Source organism: Amblyomma mixtum, chromosome 10 (genome assembly GCF_055824585.1).
Source record: "Amblyomma mixtum isolate Tamu chromosome 10, ASM5582458v1, whole genome shotgun sequence".
Classification (NCBI taxonomy): Eukaryota; Metazoa; Arthropoda; class Arachnida; order Ixodida; family Ixodidae; genus Amblyomma; species Amblyomma mixtum.
Window position 1 is genome coordinate 5,885,778 of NC_143021.1, and position 23,571 is coordinate 5,909,348.

The following is a 23,571-nucleotide window of genomic DNA, read 5'->3' on the forward strand; positions in this document are numbered from 1 at the left end:
TCTGTCATGAAAAAAAGTTTATATAGGTCAGACCAATCACAGCATTAACATTCGTTTGCGAGAACATATTGATTTACTGTCAGACTCTAGATATTACTATTTAAAATACCACTGCCGCGATTGCCGGAAGGGAAAAAAGTAAAAGAAAATGCAACCCTCTAGTCACTAAAGAAACATTTTGTTTCTATGTTGTTTGGAACTTGGAAGCATATTTTATCTGTGAAAAACAGTCATAATGTATAAGCCAGCCTTCCTTGTTGCTGGTTGACAAAGAGGTTCTGTTTCTAGATAGGTTTGGTTTGGTTTATGGGGTTTAACTTGAGGTAAACTAATGCTGAATTCCAATGGCAGATCGAGACCGCTCCGTCGGATCGCGTACGGAGTGCGTCGGAGCGAGTAGATTTGCGACCTCCCAGTTTGCGATTGGAATGCCAGTGCTTCCTCGGGAGCGCGACGCCAGCACCGCAGCGGCGAGCCGCGGAAACTAGGCGCGCCGCCGGAGCGGACGCCCTGCTAGCTTCGTGTTCAAGTGCGACAGGAGTTGCGCGAGGCGCGATCTCCGCGTTGACAGACGCCGTCTCGGCGAAACAAAAAGGAGGTAGTACGAAGGCCGTAATGTAAAACCAAAACCAAAGCGTATATACAGGATGGTCCACTCTCCGTGAACACGCGAGTATGCGGCCGCGGTCTTCGGAGAGCCAGTGAGCCTGTCCCTACCGTTCACGAAAGAAGTGACGGACGACGCGCAGGCAAGTTGCTCGCTGCTCGATTTTCCAGCCTTGCGACTGCGAGACGCAAGCCGCTGAACCAATCAGCGAGACAGTCGAGTTTTCGGCAACGCCGTCCGCGGACACGCCGAGCGACGAACTGCGCTGCCCCCCGGCCAACGTTTCTCCCTGGCTGCCGTAGTCGTCGCTAAGCCTGTTTTTCATCGATGCCGCAGCTGAGGGCGCTTCGGAACGGGCCAGCGCTGTAGTAAAGGTGCTACTCGCGTCACCGTTTTACTGTGTTCCTCGTCTCATAATAAAATAAAGACATGATCTATTTCTGCGACGCCTCCAACAGCGGAGCTAGCAGACAGCAGGCCAGCCGCACTGGGCATCAGGAAGAAATTAGCTTGTATCGCAGTTATCACTTCTACCAGCAACTCGGTATTGGCCAACGATCCTCAAAAATGATTCATTTTTTACATTCCTCTACTCCAGGGCTTGTTATGAACACGAACAAAGAATATTAGCGCATTTTTCTGACGCCGGCGGCAGGCATATACAGTCGGCAGCTTCACACTCGCTGTCCGTTTTAGATGAATCTTCACTGCTGGACTCTGAGCTTTCAGTGCCCGAGTCGGAACTGTCACTTCCATGAAGCAAAATTAGTGCCGCACGGCTCGAAGCAAGATCATTGCCGTCCACTGTTGACTGGAAAGTGCCCATCTGTCCCGGCTCTCCCGGCTCACCACGCAGCGACGACGGGAACGAAGCGGCTGCTGCCGGTCGCGACAGGAAGCAGACGCGGCGGGAAAGAAAACGTCACGCGACGTTCCGGTCAAATCCGCCGATTTCGGCAGATCAAGAATCGCTGCTCCACGGAGCGATCCGGGATTTACGCCTGATCCCGATCTGCCATTGGAACATACAACTCGCGCTCCCATTTTACCATTGGAATACGACTGATCCAAACCGAGCAGAAAAACTTGATCCCGATCTGCCATTTTAATTCAACATAAGCAAAGGGGGGGAATCTTGTTTTGATAGTAATGATAAGTTATGATGATAGCAGATGCTATAATGATAGCAGGTGATAAGCTAAAAAGTCGCCCTTTGTTAGTGCTTGTGTAAGTTCTCTCGGCTTTGTAATGTCACATGACTGATGTACAAATTTCATGTTCTTTTCAAGAAAAACCTTAGTTGCGAGACAGCACTCATCTGTGGTGACTATCTTTTGTACTTTCGTGTTTCGCGTTCTACCACCCACAACGAGAAATGAAAGTCATTTCTTTCTTCCTGGTCTTCATGAAAACAATGTGTGAGAGTCATCACTGTTGGATGAGAAATCGTTACTCAAGGCTGAAGTTTTATGCCAATTAATCAATGACCATTATAAGACTGACATAACTAATATATCTTTCTCTTCCGGATACGCTACTCGACAAAGGCATACTCTATTACCCCATTTTCCTCGTGTAACAACACTTTCAAGTATTCATTTCCCCCCACACAGTAGTTTACTGGAACCGGCTGAAAAACAACAACGTCTCTGCACCAACATTAACTGCGTTTTTGTCAAGTTTCTATTAATGCTATTTCATGTATTATTTCCTAGTTTGCTTCTTTGCTGTGACCTTCAGAGTGATAATTTACCTGTTTATTTCTTGGTGTTGAGCCTAGCTGTGCCTTGTGTGTTCATTGGGCTTTGTATTGTATACCCAGTGCTAAGTGAATTTTCTTTCTGTACATGCCATTGTTTTATATCATGCTTGTACCATCCAGCTAAAATCACCGTGTGGTGATTGCAGTATCTACAAATAAATAAATGAGCATCGTCTGCCTGTGTTGATAGAAATAAAGGTGACAAAATAAAACACGTTGCTTCTGCCGCAATCGTTGTGGTTTATTATGCACTAAGGCTCATTGGCAACACAGCCTTCTTAGGCACTGTCCAAGTAAAAATGCAAAATGGGCTCAACCAAAGGGTTATTTTCTTGTACCTAACTCTTCAATTCATGAGTAAATGTTGTCCAACTACAATTCAGCTACGTAGAGATGGTAGCTTTGTTAACCTTTTGATTCATAAAATCACAGCATAAGTTGCAGTGTCAGGGTAAAAGGCCCCTGCATGAAGCTGCAGCCTTGCAAAACTGGCTGGCAATCTATCGCAGGAAAAACAGCCACCAGTAGGTGCAATATATCAGAGTTACCATGATTGCAGTCTGCCAGCAGCCTATTCAAAGTACACTTTGTGAATTCTGTGAGACAGAAGGAATGTAACCAGCCAAGCAAATAATGAAGCAGTACAAACAAGGCAACTATGATGAACATGGCAAAACACATTTGGATGCACTGTTGTGGTGAACATTGAGAACAAGACAGAGCCATGTCCTTCTTTGTAATTTAGTGAAGTTGTTATACTGAAATATGTGTGAACCAAATAATTTAGTATTCTTATGTGCCTGTACGAGCTCTACATCTATGTGAGCAACTTGCTTTGCCCTGGACACATTCTCAATATGGTGAACCTACCTAATGCTATCATCTCTAAGCCGTTTTCTTTGCCCTTGCACCTATAATACTGCTGCAAGGTCACTATGAGTATATGAACAAATGAATGTGCCTTTTCACCTTAAACTGCCGGATGAGATGTTTTCTTGCTGTTCTTGTAATTAAGTATAATAAAAGTTTGATTTCCATGATTTCATAACTCTCAATTGCCACGTACTGCCATTCGAGCCCCTATTTGGATTTGTGAGGTCAGTAGGATTGCACTGCTCCACATGTAAAAAATGTTTATCTTTGTTATTATTATCACATGACCTTGGCTACACATCACTTATCACTCAGTTGGCAGAGCAAGTGCCCAGAATAGGTGGTGTTCCTGGATTTCAATCGTGGATAGGGTGAATTTTTCTTCCCCTGTGAAGTTTCTTTGAAAGATGTATAGCGTTCATTTCTAGCCGTATGGATGCTTGGCTGTGCTGAGTGTATACTAATGAGCAATTACTCCCTTATCACTAATGTACTCCACATTGAGGGATTCCTCTATACACAGAACCAACATAGGATGCGAATGATAATAATCTAGGATACATGTTGCATATTAAGGTAAAATGAAATAGCACAGTAAAATAAACAAACGGTAATCCTCCAGGGTGCATGTCATTATGAAATTATCAGTGTCTTACCAGTAACAGTGAAGTAAAATGGAATAAATGAATTCATCTCAATGGCACATCACTAAAAATTATTGCTGCACAAGCCATGCCTTGTTAAAAGGGGCACTTTAGTTCTAGAGCACAACTCTGCATAAAGAAAGTTGTATGTATTAACGATTTGCAAATATATATATATATATATATATATATATATATATTCTAAAATAAACCATGTTATGGCTAAGGTTTACTTTTGGAAGCTACAAACCCATTACCCTGATTGACATTAAGCTTAAAATAATGTGGTGCACCTCGAGGGTCGTATTAACAATGCACGGCTGTATGGTAAGCAAAAAGAAGTAGCACAGTAAAATGAACAAAAGGTAGTCATCCTGGGTATGCATAATTATGAAAGTTATCACAGTGCCTGACTAAGGCAGCAGTGAAGTAAAATCAAATAATGCAATCAGTGAACACGTGACTAAAGATTATTGCAGTGTACTTTGATAAAATATGGGTTACGTAAAAAGTAAAATGAACAGCAATACTCTTTGTAGGAACACATCATTACAAAATTATCACAGTGTCTTTGGCTAGGTAAGCAATGTAAAGTAAAGAGATGCAGTAAAGTAGAATGAATGAATTGCTGTGCACCACCCTGAAGTTATCACAGTCGAGTGGAGTACATAGTGAAGTCAAATGAGGGCACAAATGCAATAAAGTAAAACTGACGAGGTAAGGACTTTTCATAATAACCTCCTGAGGGGTGACTTGGTGCATGATGGAATGAATGGCGGCGCAACAAGGACACTAACAAGAAGGGGACAGCACATGAGCACACTACCAACTGTTTATTACACAGAAAAGTGGCATATTTAAACATTCAGCTCAAGCAAGAGACTCAAGCATTCGGAGCGATAATGTGATGAGCCCTGTGCTTGAGCTGAATGTTTAAATATGCCACTTTTCCCTGTAATAAACAGTTGGTAGTGTGCTCATGTGGTGTCCCTTTCTTGTTAGTGTCCTTGCTGCGCCGCGGCGGCTGCATTTCGATGTAGGCGAAATTCAAGTGGCCCTTGTACTGTACAGTGTCAATTTCCGGAGCCCTTCACTGTGGCGTCCCTCATAGCCTGAGTCGCTTTGGGACGTTTAGCTCCAATAACCTAAAGGTACGAACACACTGGCCGCAAAGCGCGCGCGGCACGCCGCCGGCGGCGAGAACGCCGCGCGGCAGAGAGGCCACATCGGTTGTGCGCGCGGCGGCCGCCGCGGGGTCACGTGACAGCGCTGATCTCGCCTTGTCTCGAACTGGCCGAGTATAGGCATGATTTCACGGTTTTTTCGCGCTTTTTTCTTGCTCGGCTTGCTCACCGCATACCTCCTCGTGCCTCGTCATCTACCGCGCTGATCGCGTTGACTTCTGCAATGGCAGATGCAGACGACGATGTTCTGACGACGATGAGCGTTTTCGTCATTTTGTGTTCTCTGCTGCTGCGACGGCGGCGCATGCAAACGGCACATAGGCGAAGGTTTTAGATGCACCCCTGCTGGCGCTACCGAGACGCTGAGGGGCAAGCAAATGCTTTGCTGCCCCGGCTGCGCGCTGAATGAATGAATGCTTCTTCAGAGAGTGAGTGATTACAACCTTTTTAAATGCGTAGTGTGCCGTGTGTTTTACGTGACATACAGTGATGTTGCTTTTGATTCTTGATTACAGCTTCCTTCGGATGCCGCCTAGCTCGTTCGACACACTGCTTCAGCTAGTTCGGCCTGTGATTGAGCGGCAAGACACTCCGTTCAGGCAGTCGATATCCGCACACGATCAACTTGCCATGACAGTAAGGTAAGTCCGTGACCGGGCACTGTCCCGTTTTAGTGCCTGATCACCAGTCCCTCGCAAAGTATTGTGTTAAAACGTACTGCATGAACACTATGATCCATCTAAGCCCCACCCCCCTCCTCCCCATTTATCCTTTGAGACGTATCTGATGAGAATACGCTTTTCATATTTCTCGCAAACGGGGACACGATGAGAAGTTTGTCATTCAACTTCCTGACAGGACGATCAACGGCTGGAATGATCGTAAGAGAAACTTGTGCTGCATTATGGGAGATACTTCAGCCAATCTATGTAAGGTTTCCACAAACAGCAGAAGAATGGAAAAAAGTGCACTACAGCCCGTTTTCTTAATGTGGAGAGGGTTTATAGTGTCGACAAGTCCAGCTTGCATTTCTTTACCTTATTTGTTATGCTACTGACTTTCCCAATGCACCTTACATGCTGACTTTTGAAACGTGTGGAACTCCTGCATCTCATAACGTGCATAAGACAAATGTTTCCTTATGCATTACTACGCTATTGTTTTTGTCGCAGTCTATATTATATTGCCTCTCGAACACTCTTTCAGATTGCCACAGACATGCTTGCAGAGTGGAATTTCCCCAACTGCACTGACGGAGAGCATGTGAGCATTGAATGTCCTACAAATTCAAGGTCACGGAACTTGAATTATAAGTCATTCAGCACAGTCCTCATGGCAACATGCGATTCACATTACAGGTATGGTTCATTCATGGCAAAACTAAGCTTTTGTTAAACTGCTCGCTAATGGTGTATTTTTCTTGAGAATCATGAAAACAGTGTATTATATTCATTGAAAGAGAGTGCCATTGTATGCACTGAAAGAGGACAGTTCAATGCTACAAGTTACATGACGAATTAAGGGGCATAGCATGACAGGCATATGTTTACCACGGTTTGCTCACGTAGGTTGACATTAAACATTTGATTGTGCACAAATTGCAAAAGATTTCAAGATGTTAATCTCTTGAGTTCTGATTGTGTGTGGCATGTATATTTAGTCCAGCTATAATGCAGCACAGAAATTACAAGAATAGAACGTAGTAGTGACTCCAGGAGCAGCAAGGTGAAAGTCATGTGCTATATCAGATGCTAAATGGGTTACACAGAAACTTCTTGCTTTATTTCAGATTTGTGTATGTGGACGTTGGCCACTACGGGGGAGAAAGTGATGGGGGAGTTTTCTTAAAAACAAAGTTGACGTGCATATTGGGTGAGCGCCGATTTGGTATCCCCCCAGCAGCAACAGTGGGCTCAGCGGGTCTGATACCATACTTGATTGTGGGCGACGAGGCCTTTCCGTTTAAGCCTTACCTCATGCGGCCTTATCCTCGACGTGGCAAGTTGCACTAATTACTTTTAATGCTGACATTGCAGAGATGAAAAATCAATGCAGCTGTACTGTGCTACTGTTGCCGCTGTTTTCCATAGCAGATGCAGTTTTGTGCAATGCATGCATGCGGTAAAAATGATCAAACAATTTACAAATGCAGTTTAGCCTGCATGCATGTACATGGCATATCTTACAAGCGAAGGTTTAGTTCCTGCAAGAAAAAAATGGTTCAGAGGACTAAATTTTGTGTATGCAGTGCAGTATCAGTGTATTAAAATACTTTTATTACTGCTAATTTACATGTTAGCTTGCATTTTGTGTGAAAGCAATGGTATGATGCAGTAATAAAATCTAGTGTTGACATATATGGTTTAATTGCATGATTGCAAGCAAATGCATGAGTAGTATTTAACCTGTTTTTCTGAAAGTAAAATATACTGGAATTGTCAAGTTGTGCAATGCAGCCAAAGGTGGCTCTATGTATTATTTCGTTAGCGCAACAGTATGAAAAAATTGAATAAAACCCCCTAAAATATCAAGTAATGTATTTCAAATTGGCCGCACAGGAAAAAAAGCACCTAGAAGACATAACATGTCGCAACAGTTTTTTTTTTCAAGTTGATTTCAGCGGGTGCGCACAGCTGCCACTTATTTCAATGATTTGAAATTAGTGCTATTGCATTTTTCCTCCAAGTATGTGGATGTTTGCTGTAATTTTAATGCCCTCCCGTTATGTTTTTGTCTAGCTCTTCATGCCTATAGGGCCAGCCAGTACAGTGAGTACTTGAAGAGGGCAGTCGTGGCTGAGTCGTGCAAGGAGGCTCATAGAAAAGAGTTTTGGTATCCTGGCCAGTAGGTGGCATATACTGAAGAGACCCTTTCGAGCGTCAGAAGAAACCACTGAGAACATTGTAAGGGCATGTATGGCGCTCCACAATTTTCTAACGAAAGACTCTGTGTCTTCAAGGACAACGTACAACCCTCCTGGATTTGTCGACCTTGAAGACTGGGAGGGCAATGTCACAAATGGAGCATGGAGGAACGATAGTAGTGCCCTGCCTAGATGGACAGACCAGGGGTACCACTCTGCTCGGTAATTATTATTTCCAAGACAGCATGAAATCAATTATAGTTTGCATTTCCTGCTTTATTTACATTAAAGCAATTGAAACTCATCAGTAACAAACAATGGAACCTTCAAAACATTTGATTAAAATTGATCATTTACCACAACATGACATAAGATGTTGCTCATTAAGTTTGCGTTAATTGTAACGGTGCAAACACACATGCTTAGAGCATGTTTGGGTACAGCTAGCGACGAGGAGTAAAAGACGCCCATTAGAAGCTGTGACAGCAGTTAGACAGGCAGAATAAGCTGAAGGAAAAGGATGAACATCTCGTGCATTTCAGTGTTACAGGGCTGCATTGGAAGTAAGGGATAGGCTGGCATCCTTCTTCATGAGTGGCGGCCAGGTGCATGGCAGGAAAGTGTCGTGACCCGTGCAGGACGGCAGGTAATTTCCGATAACAGGAAGCTTCTTGTCAGCATGCACAAACACTATCGTGTCAAACGAAAGCCGAAATTGATTGCTTTCAAAGAAAAATATTTTCACATTGCTCGCAGTGTACATTTCATTTAATTATACTGCACCATTTCAGCTTCATACAGCAGCTTGTGGATCTTGAATGTCACCTCGCATCTTTTTTTTTTGTGGCAGCATCCTCAACTTACCAGCGATCCAGTTTGCTGCCTCTTGACTGTAGTCTTTTGGAGCAGGCATTTCATTTTTTTTATTTCTAGCAGCGTAGCCGAACAGCTCCCCAAAACATCTTTCACCGCTTCATCGAAGCTATCGGACTGCCTTCTTTTGGTCCTGCATATAAATATATCACCACAATGTTTTCATGCAATCACTGATTGTCATTCAAATCCTGCAGGAAATGTGAACCACACCAGTACCGAGAGGAAGGTCCATTGGATGCTCGCCTTTTGGCAGACCTGCAGGAGAGGCCAAATGCAGGACAGGACTCTAAAAATGCACTGGAAAAGTATGTCTGCTTCCAGTAAAAGAAAGTGTGCACAGCTTTCTTACCCTGGATCTGGGGCAGCAGCTCCTGCTTGTGGAGTTGAGAACCTGCTTCAAAAAAATGTTTGTTGTCGTGTCATATCCCGACACAAGAAAGTGAACCCTGAAGAGCCAGCAGAACATGCCGCAGCTTCTGATGTATTCGGGAGTTTATAGAAAAAATAAAAATTATGTCATTTATGCCATGCAGAAAACATGTTGTCTACTTGCAATGCTATGACAACGAACAAGACACATTACACTCATCTAGCACCCGAAAGCTTGGTTTCACACCCTGTTGCAGTTTTTGGGTGTGCAGTCATTAAATCTGGCACTGAAAAGTTTGTGTTTGGTTCAATCGCGCATAGGCAACTCAGGCCATCATGCGCCAAACTCAAGACACTGAAAAGATTTTCTCGTACATTGCAATGCAGTGTTGAGTGTATGATTCACTTGAAACTACAGACCAGCAGCGAGTCATGACAGCAACTAAGCCAAGATCTGTATGCACATAAAACTAATCCATTTCTATGGGAGTGCAGCATCACAGTGCAAAATAGTGGCGAGCCACTATTAAACATGAAAGGCTGGTGGAAAGGTGTATTGATAAGTAACCTGTGATGCACCACAGCTAGGAAAATTGAAAATCACCACTCACCTCAAATCATCTTCATCAGTGAAGTCATTGGGGCTGTCAGTGTACCTGCATTATTAAAGGCATAGGATGTTGCTACTATTGGTGGATGATGACACTACAATTACTACAGCTTACTTACATTTCTTGAAAAAGCACAGCAGCCGGGCTTGAGGCACAGCTGCACAGGTTAATGAAATGGCAATGCTGTACATAAACTGTTTCACTGCAGTAATCGTTATGGTAAGCAAACAATGAGGTGCACACCTGGCCACCAGTCTTGGACTGGAAGGGCTGTTGGATGCCAGCGAAGATGGCTGAATACAGCTGCACAAAAGCACAGATGCAATTGCTTTCAGCGTAACAGGTTAAATCTTCTGAAGCTCTATAAATAAAAGTTACACTTATGGAAACAAGACTTAGCGTACATGTCCTCTTCTGGGGGCATATTTGTTGAAGACCTGAAATGTAAAATGTGAGGTGTTTTGATGCAATCCCTGCAGATTTCTCGCCAGGAAAATAATGTGAAAATAATAACAATAGCAAAGCTACCAACGTAGCTGGAGGGAAAATATATTCTTAAAAACACACAAGCTTGGCCAGTCAAAGCAGGTAAAAAGATATTAAACACGAAGAAGGCCGCTTAAAAAAGAGTGCTAGGGCGGGTGACAGCAGTGAAGTTATGAATTTTAGGCTGGAGTTCGCGCAGATGGCTGCGCAACTAAGTGATGTTTTCTTTTTACCTTTCGGCATAATGTGGCGTGTTTCTCAGCATGCCATCCACGATGTCGAAAAATATCCACTTCGTGTGGTCGTTTCCTGCCTCTCCTCCGGCGCCACTTTTCCGGGCCCCCTCCGATGCCGACACAATTTTAAGCCAACGGTCTTTAACATTTTTAAATTTTGCGGCTGCTTGCGGTCCTGCAGTAATGTCACAGCTTATCACCAAGCAAGGTTGCAAGATAAAAAGATGAGCAACTCGTTTGCGCGCTCAAGCGGCGCTGTACGAAGTGCAGCCTGATTCGACATGCGAACCGGTCAGGCAAAATCACCAAGCCCCTAGGAAGCCGAGATTCCACAACATTTGCTCCGCAGCACACCACTTGAGCACTCTAAACAAGTGTGCTCACCCCTGCACATTCCTCCCGACGTGAACATTCACCGGAAGCTCAGATAAAGATTGAAAACAACTCACCAGTCAGATCGAATGGTCTGCCGGTGATCGCCCACTGGTTCATCTTGGTGTCCTTATCTTTGTACTCCGGGTGAGTTTTGTCATACAAAAAGGGGAATACGCGAACAGTCTCCAGAAACTGTTCCAACGTGATCTCTCGGCTGACATTCATTTTTCAACGTGGCTGCACACGAACGAGGAGAAAGCTCTCTTTGTCGCGGCTGGCTCGGATCGCTCGTTCGTGGTCTTTCCGCCGCCGCTTGAGGTTAACTTCGGCAGTCGCCAAGCGGTGGCGCTGAGCCGGACGTCTCTCATTGGTTCTGTGTGTGCGAACCCGCCGCGGCGGCAGGTTTCGCGGCAAGCGGCGTGCCGCGCGCGTTTTGTCGCCAGTGTGGCCGTACCTTAATAAACCAACCTTGTTGCACCGCCGTTCATTCCATCATAGTACCTCTTGATTGCACATATCACAAATCAAAGTCAAAGTCAAAGTCAAAGTGTTTATTTAGACAACTCAATGGTACAGTTGCCTAGGGCGCAGACTAAAAGGCAAAAGGATGCCTGACAAAGAGTCCACGCCCTTCTTGCTCCCATTCGAGAGCACAAGACATTCAGCGAGTAAAATAGACATAAAAACGAAATGGAAATACAGAAAGGATTGGTTAACAGTGAACTGAAGTAATTTCATCTTAAACATTTATCTACAGTTGGAGAAGTACTATGAGAGACAACAGAATAAAAAAGAAAAAAAGAAGTGGTTATGCCTGGAGTGACAACAGATACATGGTGATGCAATTTTTGAAAGCTTTCAATGATTTGCTTTCTTGAATAATGTTTACAGCAGGATGGTGATCGTTTAAAAAACTGGAAATTCTGTAGCTAAGTTTCTGGGCGCCGTAGTTAGTACGTATTTTTTCCTTATTATAACTTATGTGCCGTATGTTGTAGCTGTGTGGTTTCGTGAGATACTTATGACAAAAGGCGGCAGGATCAGAATGCATTTGTTGGTAAGTGGCTAACGCTATCTTTTTGTTTATAACATTCCACAGTGTAAGCAATTGGTGTTTCCTAAACAATGGGGCAGTGTGGCTAAGGTATGGTGCATTATCCATTAGTCGCAGAAATTTCTTTTGTAATAAGTATATGTTTTCTATGCTTGTTTTAGGTGCTGTGCCCCAAACAAGAAGACAATAGTGGAAACGCGAATGTACCAGTGTGTAGTATAGTTGTTTCTTTAGCCACATAGGCAAAAGGTCCTTTAATTTATACATGATACCAATGGACCTAGAGATACCTGTGCGAACTTTTTCAATGTGAGGGGACCAGTCGAGATGTTCGTGAAATATGACGCCAAGAAATTTATGAGATATTGCACGTTCAATAGATTCATCACAAAATTGAATCAGTATTTCTTGTTTAATGCACTTGTTACGTGCGCGGAATATAATGTACTTAGTTTTTTTAGTGTTTAACTGCAGTTCGTTAGTGCGGAGCCATGTGGATAAGTTTTGCAGCCATATATTGGTTTCTACTTGGAGGGCTTCCAGATCTTGTCCGCAGAAGAATACATTGGTATCGTCAGCGTACAGTACTATTTCTGGTGTAGAGGGCACGTTAACTACATCATTTATATAAAGAAGAAATAACAGTGGCCCAAGGATTGATCCTTGCGGAACTCCATAATGTATCAGACCTAAGCTGGACTTTGCATTCGGAATGTTCGTGTACTGTTGACGATTTGAGAGGTAATTCTTTATTAATGTGAGAGCCGTTCCTCTAATGCCATATTTATATAACTTGTATAACAATATCGGGTGCTTGATAGAATCGAATGCTTTCCTAAAGTCAAGAAAAACACCTATTGTATATATTTTCTGCTCAAAATTGTCTATTATCTTATCCTTAATTTTTATTAGCGCCATTTCAGTAGATTTCTCTTTCTGAAATCCATATTGCTGTTCTGCGATGATATCGTTTCGCTTGCAGAAGTTTAGTAGTCTGATGTTTATAACCTGTTCAATTACTTTCGAGAGGACTGGTAGTACCGAAATTGGCCTATAGTTATTTATATCATTTCTATCGCCTCCCTTGTGTATGACGGAGACTTTTGCAATTTTTAGTTTGTCTGGAAATATTCCGCTACTCAAAATAAGGTTGCATATATGCGTAAGTGGCTCACTAATCATGTGACTAACGGATTTTATAGGTTGAACTTTAATATCATCAGCACCACATGCACTGCTACTTTTTAAGTTTTTGATTACTGTGCAGATTTCCAATTCTGTAGTTGGAAACATGAACATTGAGCTTTCGATGTTGGATGTGAGATACGATGTAAAATCACAGTTACTTGCCTGAGATTTACTTGAAGCCCCTGATATGAGAAAATGCTCATTAAGTTTGTCAGCAAGCGACGCCCCTGTGTAAGGCACACCATTTATAACAAGTTCAGAGATGCCGTCTCTTTCATTTTTGGACATTAGCTTGTTTACGGTATTCCATACCTGTTTAGGGTTGTTGCAGATATCAGTAAACTTATGTTCGTAATAACTGGTCCTGGCTTTTTTAATATCAGAGCTTAACTTGTTACGAATTCGTTTATACTCAATCAAACTGTCTATATTTTTCGTTCTGATAAAAGAGGCAAATAGTCTGTCACGATTTCTAATTCTTTTCAGAAGTTCAGCATTTATCCATGGTTTTCTGGCTTTTTTGCACTTTTTGAATTGCACTGTAGGAAAGGCTTGATTATAAAGCTCGGTAACTTTTTTAATAAAGACGTCATATGCTGTAACGGGGTCAGATAGTTGAAAAACCTCTGCCCAACTTGTTTCTGCTACTAAGTTTCTAAATATTGTGGTCTTTGCTTCATTAATGATTCTATATGTAATCGGTGCACTGATTTTGGAATGACTCTGTGTTGTAAAGTATGGTTTAAATGACAGGAAAATCGGCAAATGGTCACTAACATCAGCTATCAGTACACCTGCTTGCACATCATCCTTTTTGTAGCTTGTGAAGCACACATCTAGTAAAGTACGGCACATATCAGTCACTCTAGTTGGCATATGTATCACATTTTCACAACCAAACGAGAAAAAAATATCAAGCATCCTTTGCTGATTAGATTCAGGCAATAAGAGATCGATATTGAAATCACCACAAATAACTACAGGCGACTTAAACTGCATGCACTGTTCTAACATATTTTCAAGAAATACTAAAAACATTGCCTGTGATCCAGAAGGCGGCCTGTATATAACGGCAAATATGGTACCAACACATTTTAACATGACACACTCAAAGTGCTGATCTATGACACAGAAATCTTCAATGGTGACATAGTTTAGGTGGTTCATTACATAAATGGCCACACCTCCCCCTCTCTTATTACTCCGTGAAACTGATGCGCATTTGTATCCTGGAAATTGTATGACATCATAATCATTGGTAAACCAAGTTTCAGTGAAAGCTAAAAATTCAAATTTATGGTCTAGTGCATTTAGGAGGGTTTCTACAGAATCCTGTTTATTCCGAAGGCTTTGCGCATTGAGATGGAATAAGGAAAGTTGATTTTTTTCTCGTAGAGGCTTGGAATGTTTAAACGAATCAGCATCATGATAAGAATATGCGAACGAGGCTGTCATTTTCAAGGGTGCTGCTATCAGTTACCGTGGTGTGCATACGGCCTGTTACTCAACGTATCTTATCCAGATCGTTAGTCGTCCTAATCCTGATAACTCGGCTGCGGGGGCCACGACGAACAAACATTTTTCCATTCTTCAACCAGGCAAACTCATACTCTTTTTCCTTGGCCGTTTTTTTCATTTTCCAAAAGAGCGCCTTGTTCTGTGCTGTCAGGTTTTCATTGAAGAAGATTTTAGATTTCGCTTCCTTTAGCTGTCCCTTTTTTGCAAGCCATAAGTCTCTGGTTGAACGGGATAGGAAGCGTACAAGAACAGGTGTAACCTTCTTAAAACTCTCCCCGACCTCACTGTCACTACTAGCACTCGCGTTGTTAGTGCTCTCCTTGATAGAGCCTAACCTTGATTTGGACAGTGTATTGCAATAAAATTAAAAAAGAAACAAACCCACAATGTCAAGTCAAACTACAGATTCAGCCTATGTGGAGGCGCCGCTTCATCTTTGTCTATTGCGGCAAGCCGCTGCAGTTGTTGAACAATAACCCGGCCAACGACAAACTGCTGCTCAGCTGCAGCAACGAGGCGCGCCTGTGAAGCAACACTGCTGGTCAGCTGCTTCTCTGCAGCGGCTGCCTTCCGTTCCAGTGCAGCGGCCTGGCGTGCCTAGCATTTAGCCTGCGCCTCTGCTGCAGAAACCTGGAGGCGTAGCGATTATCGTACAAAGCGGCGTTCCTGCTCGAGAAATCAAACTCAGAACAAAACTTCAAGCCGTTGCGGTCAGTGTCGTCAGCTATAAAACAATTTCTATCTGTTCTGTATATATTCCTCCACATCTTACACTTGCAGTCCGCGATCTACAAGGCCTCATTGATGAACTTCCAGAACCATATCTAGTAGTCGGGGATCTTAACGCGCACTCCCCTTTTTGGGGAAGTGAGCACCGTGACTCTAGGGGTCAAATAATCGAAGATATTATCCTCACAAATAGTGTATGCCTTTTAAATACAGAAAAAGCCACATGCTGCTCCCCTGCCTTAGGGAAAATGACCTGTTTAGATTTGTCTTTTAGTTCACCTTCTGTTTTTAACGATTTTAACTGGGACGTCATTGACAACCCATATGGCAGCGATCACCTCCCTATACTAATCACTTTAACATCCCCACCGGAAATAATCCCCCAAGGCCACGGCGCTGGAAGCTTCACCTCGCCGACTGGTCACTTTTTAGAGCAAAGGTAACCTTAGAAAATATAGTTTTAGAATATCTCACCATCGACCAAATAAATGAAAAGTTCACTAATTGTATCATAACTGCCGCACACACAGCTGTTCCTCAGTCGTCAGGAGTGGTGCGACAAAACCATAAAATATGGCGGAAAAAAGACTGTAAGGAAGCCAAGAAACAACAAAACAGAGCTTGGGGTAAATTCCGATGGTATCCGACACATGAAAATCTCTTAAATTTTAAAAAGGCAAACCCTAAAGCTCGGTACGTCCGTCGTAGTGCCGAGAAGAAATCATGGCAGACTTACGTCTATTCTATAAATAGTCACATCACATCTAAAAAAATGTGGGAACATGTGCGAAAATTAAATGGCAACTTTTCACCATTCACAATTCCTTTATTGACAACACCTGGCACACAAACAAGCATAGGGGAACAGGCAGACATATTAGGGGAACATTTCGCTGCAGTTTCAAGTTCATCACAATATACGAAGTCTTTTTTAAAACACAAAAACACAGCCGAAAAACAGACTTCCAACTAGTGGAGGTGCAAACCAAAAATATAACAGTGCGATTACCCTCCAAGAAATAAATACAGTACTGTCTACTGGTAAAAAAACTGCTGCAGGACCCGACCAAATCCACTATGAAATGCTGGCCCATCTCTCACAACCTGCCGTAAAAGCACTTTTAAGGTTCTTTAACATAGTTTGGATATCGGGCAAAATACCTGAGGCCTGGAAAAAAGCTATTATTGTACCATTTCTTAACCCTAGTAAACCCCCAACCTCTCCTAGCAGTTATAGACCCATAGCCCTGACCAGTTGCCTCGCGAAATCCTTCGAAAGTGTCCTAAATATACGACTAACCTTTGTTCTTCAATCCTGTGAACTTGTTGATATCCATCAGTGTGGTTTTAAAAAGGGATGCTCCACTACAGATCACCTAGTCCGCCTCGAAAATACAGTCAGAGAAGCTTTTATACACAAACAACACTGTCTTGCAGTCTTTTTCGATCTAGAAAAAGCATATGATACAACCTGGAGGCTCGGAATTCTTCAAGACTTAGCTCAACTTGGCATCCGTGGCAGAATGCTGAACTCCATTCAAGACTTTTTATCTAACCGTTCATTTAATGTCCGTCTAGGCTTAACCCTTTCGAGAGATTTTATTCAGGAAAATGGAGTGCCTCAAGGTTGTATTTTAAGCACAACTCTTTTATTGTAAAAATGAATTCTCTTAACAAAATAATACTAAAGTCCGTTATGTATTCACTTTATGTAGCCGACCTCCAGATAGCTTACACATCCTCCAACATATCAACATGGGAAAGACAAATACAGCTGACAATAAATAAACTGACAACATGGGCAGACAGAAATGATTTCCGGTTTTCTCTACAGAAAACAGTGGCCAATCCGTTTTCACTCAAACGAGGCTTACAGGTAGACCCCACCCTACACCTGAACGAAATAGATTTACCCGTAAAAAATGAACATAAATTTCTAGGCATAACATATGACAGAAAACTCACTTTCCTGCCTCATTTTAACGCGTTAAAAAAGAAAACTTTTCGATCACTGAACATACTCAAAGTCCTTTCGCATAAACACTGGGGTTCTGACAGGGCAAGCCTTCTAAAATTTATCGTTCTGTTGTACGATCCTCATTAGACTATGGTAGTATAATATATGGTTCAGCAAGGCCGTCGTACTTGAAGCGACTTGACCCAGTGCACAATTTAGGTTTACGTCTTTCAACTGGTGCTTATAGGACGTCACCTATAACCAGTCTTTATGTTGAAAGTAATGAACCATCACTTACAGACGGACAAATCATGCTCACATGCTCATACATTCTAAAATTCCGTTCCCTATCGAAACATATCGGTTACAAAATAGTTACAAAGTGTCCATCCAGAACACTCTTTAGTAACAAACCACAAGCTATCAGGCCACTCCTCCTGCGTTTTGAAGAGATGTGCGAGTCTCGGTGTACTGAACACATTACCTATCATTGCGCTCAGAGGAGAGCCAGTACAACTTGGTACAACTTTCCTGCAATATGCGACTTCACTCTTACACCGTTTCACAAAACGCAAACCCCACAACAACATATAGTACAAGAATTTCTTGCACTCCAGGAAAAATACAATGGTTTTACGGACTTTTATACGGACGGTTCAAAAACAGATGCCTACGTAGGAAGTGCGGTAGTACGAGGGCATGAGAAAGAAATAATCAGACTTCCACAGTGCGCATCAATTTTCACAGCCGAATGTTATGCTGTAGGCTTAGCCGTAAAAAAAGTATTGAATGAAAACCTCAGAAACAGTATAATTTACACGGACTCCCTTAGTTTACTTACAGCTCTCCATTCTAGAAATGCAATTACCCCGATGCTCGGTGACATCATACACAGCATAGCAAAAGCCATAGCTCAAGAAAAAACAAAACTTTGTTGGCTGCCGAGTCACGTCGGAATTAAAGGCAACGAGAGAGAAGACCTCTGCGCTAGGCAGGTTCGTGGCAAACAAATAACGAAAGTAGATATTCCCTTTAAAGATTGCATGAACTCAGTACTTTGTGAAATACAAGAAAAAATGGCAGTCTGCCTGGGACAATGAAGCCAACAACAAACTACACTTCGTAAAACCAGTTTTAGGAGGATGGCAATCCTGCACCCACCAAGAACGCTTCAAAGAAGTCATTATTTGTCGTCTTCGTATAGGACACACGCACCTGACACACAATTTCCTACGGACAAAAAAAGATCAACCTATTTGCGAGGAATGCGGAGTTGAAGTTACAATTAACCACATTTTATTTTCTTCTACGAAATTGGAAAAATTAAGGAAAAAGTACTTTACTGAATTTTATAACGAATACGTCCCTTTTCATCCAACACTGCTTTTAGGAGATAATGCAATTGTTGATATATCACATGTTTTTAGCTTTCTTAAAAATCAGGATTTCTTAAGTGTCTCTAAATGTGTTTTACCCACTGGTCTGTTTTAATTCTAGTGCACCTCAGCTACTTTCTCACTCCTGAGAAGACGGCTGAGGTCCCTATTCCATCGGTTGGGGACCTCGAGATCCTTGCACAGCCAAGTATGGCTGCTGAGGTTACCGACCCTCTTTAAACCTTTTACAATAAGTCAGTTTTAAATTTTTTTCTTATATTTTTCTAGGTTCCATGAATTAACTTTTTAGGCCCTTTACACCGCCGGTCATTTAGTCTTTTGTATAACTTCCTATTGCCACCTGGTGTTCTCAGGTGGCGCTGAAGTGTCTTCGAAGACGTTGATGTGTCTCGCGCTGGCTGGCTGGCTGCTGCATTCTGCTGGTTAGCGACCTGTCGCCCTGTTTTCCGTTACACTATATAAAGCAATTGACTATACCCTGAGCTTGGCGCATAATAGCCTTAGTTGCTTATGCGCCATTAAACACAACACAACACACAGCAAGCTACAACACAATTGCTCTCGAATGGGCTGGTGACGTCCATGCAGCAACCCTGAGGGAACAAGTGGACAGGCTGTGAGAGTGAGCAACATGCACTTACACTGCAATACATACCTGTTGACACTACGATGTGGCACATTTGCAACAATCAATTGCACGAGCTGTCCACACACACGTTGCAAGGAAAAAGATGAAAAATTATTGTCAACATACTTCGAACTTACATGTAGACTGCTGCTTTGTAGTGCAAGCTATTACATGGTTCCTCTGAATGGGCTGGTCATGTCCGTGCAGCAATGCTGAGGGAACAAGTGGACAGGCTGCTAGAGTGGCCAAGACTAATACTGAAACTAGTACACACCTGCTGACTACAATGTGGCACATCTCCTGCAATCAACTGCATGAGCCATCTGCAGCCACACTGCAAAGGAAAAAGTGAAAAATGCATTGGGGGAGTCTATAATTTTAACACTACGAACTTACATGTAGACTGATGCTTCGTATTGCAACCTGCTTTAAAAGGACAGCAGCACAACAGGCCGTTGACGTCTATGCAGCATCCCTGAGGAAACAAGTTCACTGATTGTGAGAGTAGGCAGCATTTTCCATGCAACTGCAACCTACCATTGAACATAGAGGTGCAGGAAAAGATAATGCATCCCATGAATATGGTGTAGTCCGCAGTGCTACGGGCTAGAAAAATTCTTTATGGGATTAGAAAACATGAAAGGGAGACATGTGTACTTACTTTTGTGTTTTCAGAGATGTGCATGATTTAGCAGCATCTGTAAGAGTCACAACCGTAGCTGAGACAGGACAGGGTCACAGCAGGAATGACTTGTCTTGGCAATGGTGGATTATCGAAATCTGTCAGATGCTGTCACTCGGTAGTACTTCCCAATAAAAGCAAGCTCCGCCGCAGTGACTCTGTGGCTAGGGCACTCCACTACTGAGCCCGAGATGATGGATTCATATAGTCTTGAAATCTTGACTGCATTTTGAAGGAGGCAAAATGCTAGAGGCCTGTGTACAACGTGTTCTCAATGCATGTTGCAAAATCCCAGGTGGTCGAAATTATCTGCAGCCCTCGACTACGGCGCCCCTTATAGCCTGAGTTGCTTTGGAATTTTAAACCCCATAAAGCGAACCGAACCCATTCAGAATATTGTCTTTCATCCCCTTCACAATATTGTCTTTCACAGTCCATTTTGCTTTGAAACATTAAACCCCAGACTAATGTTTGCGTCTGACAGAGCTAACATGTATGTAGCTGGGGAATAATAACGGACTTCTCGGAAAAGGAAAGCTGACGAGCTTACACACATCATCTACTGGCCAGCATTTTATACCAGATGGCTGAGAAACGACGAAAACCCCAATTTGGCCTGAGAGAAAATGTTTTCTGTAAAAGTTTTCTTTCACTGTGAATTCTCTTCCAATTATACAAGGTGCTACTGTTGTAGTAAAGCATGCAACGCCCTCCACAAGGATCACAGAGACTTTTATCATACAGCGAATGTGGGCTGCCCCTGAAACAAGCCTGAAATTTTCAAACTTTGCACACTTATACAATGGAGGACTGCATCCAAAAGGTAGAGGTGCATCTGCGTGCTACCTTTAAAGTTCAACAGTGGATGGTGATGACCTAATCATGGGTTGCATGTTTTCCCGCTCCTTTAGACGATTGTACAGTTGGGCAAGTGGAGCACTGTGCCTTTTGAGAAGGCGCTTCAAGAACTGCATATTGTTTTCGAATGGAAGCGCATTGAATGAATCAAGTGGCCTATGGTTGTGCACACCATTAGCGATACGTAGAAGACAGTGTATGTTGTAATAAATATATTCGTCTCCATACATTCTTGGAAATGTCTTCACAAAATCCTGAAGAAGTGCCTCTGCATACTCCGCATACTTGTGACACAGCGCAGGATGGGTGAAAAGGAAAGCCCCACAGTGCAATGCGAGGAAGTTAGAGTACACAGCAGTAGGAAGAACAGATTTGAGCACTACTGGACCTGTATACAACAAAAAAAAACTCTGAATTCGGTTGCCTTCCAGCTGTAAAACTCCACAACGCTTCGTGGTTTTCGCGCAAATTCACTGGGCTCGTGTGTGGCTAAGCAGATGTTCACATCGCACAACTTGCGCTCTGCAGGCCCCAGACGTACGCTCAGCGGCCCACCCAACCATAGCTTTAACAAATTTTAGAGCGCAGCTCTTTGGCGTCCGTTCCTGGGTTTCGCGTCGGCGTCGGCCTCGTAACCAGCTCCGCCCCCCTTTCATCCCCCCAGCGCTATCGGCGTCAGCGGCATCAGTCAGTCGCTGCTATCTCTTCCCTCCTCCCTTTATCGTGTTGTCCGCTTGCTGCGCGCGCTTCTGCCCCCGTCGTTTGCCGCTGGGTGTACAAGCCGCCCCCCTCTTCCTGCGAGTCTCCGGTTGTCAAAGCGCCGGCTCGAACTTAATTCCTTTCTTCGCTCCTCCTCCAATGCAACCCCTGTGCGGTGGCAATCAGAGAGCCAGATCGGTGGCGGCGGATCTGTATATCTGCACCGCCCGAGCCGAAATTGCGAATACGTGTGAAAAATAAAAAAAAAATTCTGTGATAGCGCATACATGTGTTGCTCGATTTCTTTGCCTCAATCTATCGAAAAGGTGAAACAGCTTATTTGCTGCGCTCAAATTTCGCATTAGGAAGTAACGTAATCGCGGTAATTTTTTCATGACTCCAAGTTTATCAAGTGCCTGTAGTCAAGAGGCGCACTTGTGATGCAGTCAATGGGCCAGTGATGTAAGAATTGATACGTCATAGTGGTGATTAGGGTCAGTCTGGCGCCTAAAAGAATCGTCCTTCCCAAGTGTCGAGCTTTTCGAAGGGAAGACAACCCTGTTGCGAACATACATTCCTTCTACAGAGCATTTTGGGCACCCAGAATACCCCTTGTGACCTTTGATAGAGAATATAAAAGATCGCGCTGGAGCATCACAAATAATGCCCCTCACTGAAACCTGGAAAATTTGACCTTGAAAGTTAAGCCCGCACGAAATAAGCTGCCCCAGTTCAGTGACGAATGGAGACAAGAACTCATTAGCAGAGTCTGGCTTTGATGTTGCACCAGATACGCCTACAAGAAAAGGTGCAGCTCTGATACATTCAAGAACCTGACATTGAATTATCCATAACTGGATTCTAGAACATTTAGAAATTGGAGCCCAACAGGAAAGTGTAACAGAACTGACTTCAGGAGCTCTATGAGACAGCATGTTTCTGAGCTGGTGCTCAAGACCATAATGACAGTATTCCCCGGATGACATGGAGGTCAGCGCTGAAATATTCATAGTCTCTCGCGGTGTGCGGAGCAATGCGCGATCGTCAGACGGAAGGCAAGCTGTATCAGAAGGATGTGCCTTCAGAACCTTGAACAGGGACGATAATGCTGAGTGCGAAATGTTTTCTTTTAGTGCCCAAGCCCGCAGTGCTATCGCCAGACTCGGCGGCTGGCTTTGGGTTGGGGCAATCAGCAGGGTGCTCAGAAGCTGTGTCGCAACTTGAAGCCGATGAACACGGGGAACCTAAAGACATGGCTGGCGCCACCTCTGGGAGGTCTAGTGTCGCTGCTATGTTGCTCATGGAAGTCACTTGTTCACTCTGTAGTGCACGGCTGTCAAAGAAGGAGTCTGATAGTGGAGTGGCACTGCCACTGGAAGTGGCAGATGACGAAGTTATAGGGAGCAGTCGCAGGTACCGTTGTTTGGCGACTACATCGCCCAAAGTTATCGAAAACCGCCTTTGTTTCGCGCGAGGTTTTTGCCGTGTGCAAGGCTTCTCCTCGATTTCGGTTTTAGGCATTTTGGAAAGTGCGCTTGAGACGTCAAGCAACTTGTATCGAAAAATGAGACGAACTGGGTGGCTCGGTTCACCTTGACACAATGAAATCACGGAACAACACACGACCACACAGGCTGTCCCTGGGTCCGATGCACGGTCGCGGGCATTGGTCGTGCGGTTAGCGCGATGGTGGGGTTATGTGCGGAGCTGCTATACTACCAGTGCCTTAAAATGTAGTTGCGAAATGTAATTGCAAAAAAAGCAATAACAAACGTACCAACAGGCCTCTACATAATAAAATTGATTGTTTTTATAACTTTTCTATCGCAAGACACCACAAGAGGCTGCACTAGTCTACACCCCATCCGCGCAAGGCCAAGCCAAGCGCATATCGCTCGCCGTGGTGCACACTGTGCTGCGTTTCGCCGGAATTCCGCATTGTTGTGCGCGCGTAACATTCACTGACGCTGTCAAT

The 23,571-nt window shown here is 43.5% G+C and overlaps 1 protein-coding gene and 2 pseudogenes across 1 annotated transcript; 1 reads left to right on the forward strand and 2 right to left on the reverse strand.

Annotated features, from left to right (window-relative positions):
- The first annotated feature begins 5,293 nt into the window (after positions 1–5,293).
- On the forward strand, positions 5,294–8,751 carry LOC149325045 (uncharacterized; annotated as a pseudogene).
- Positions 8,752–9,154: 403 nt separating this feature from the next.
- On the reverse strand, positions 9,155–11,111 carry LOC149325046 (uncharacterized). Its single transcript, XM_089565024.1, has 8 exons — positions 10,961–11,111; positions 10,509–10,686; positions 10,194–10,226; positions 10,033–10,092; positions 9,908–9,946; positions 9,790–9,834; positions 9,255–9,302; positions 9,155–9,200 (listed from the first exon to the last, which is right to left on the reverse strand). Exons 1-8 carry the CDS (start codon positions 11,109–11,111, stop codon positions 9,155–9,157), a joined length of 600 nt encoding a protein of 199 aa, XP_089421150.1.
- Positions 11,112–19,247: 8,136 nt separating this feature from the next.
- LOC149325047 (uncharacterized) lies at positions 19,248–23,117 on the reverse strand (annotated as a pseudogene).
- Between the last annotated feature and the right edge of the window lie 454 nt (positions 23,118–23,571).

Excerpts from the sequence above, each read along its gene's own strand:
- LOC149325046 (XM_089565024.1), bottom strand. The coding sequence starts at position 11,111 with ATGAATGTCAGCCGAGAGATCACGTTGGAACAGTTTCTGGAGACTGTT. Across the intron at positions 9,947-10,032 it reads AGTCCAAGACTGGTGGCCAG|CTGTGCCTCAAGCCCGGCTG; the intron begins GTGTGCACCTCA and ends TAACCTGTGCAG. Across the intron at positions 9,303-9,789 it reads ACTGATGAAGATGATTTGAG|ACTCCCGAATACATCAGAAG; the intron begins GTGAGTGGTGAT and ends TTTTTTCTATAA.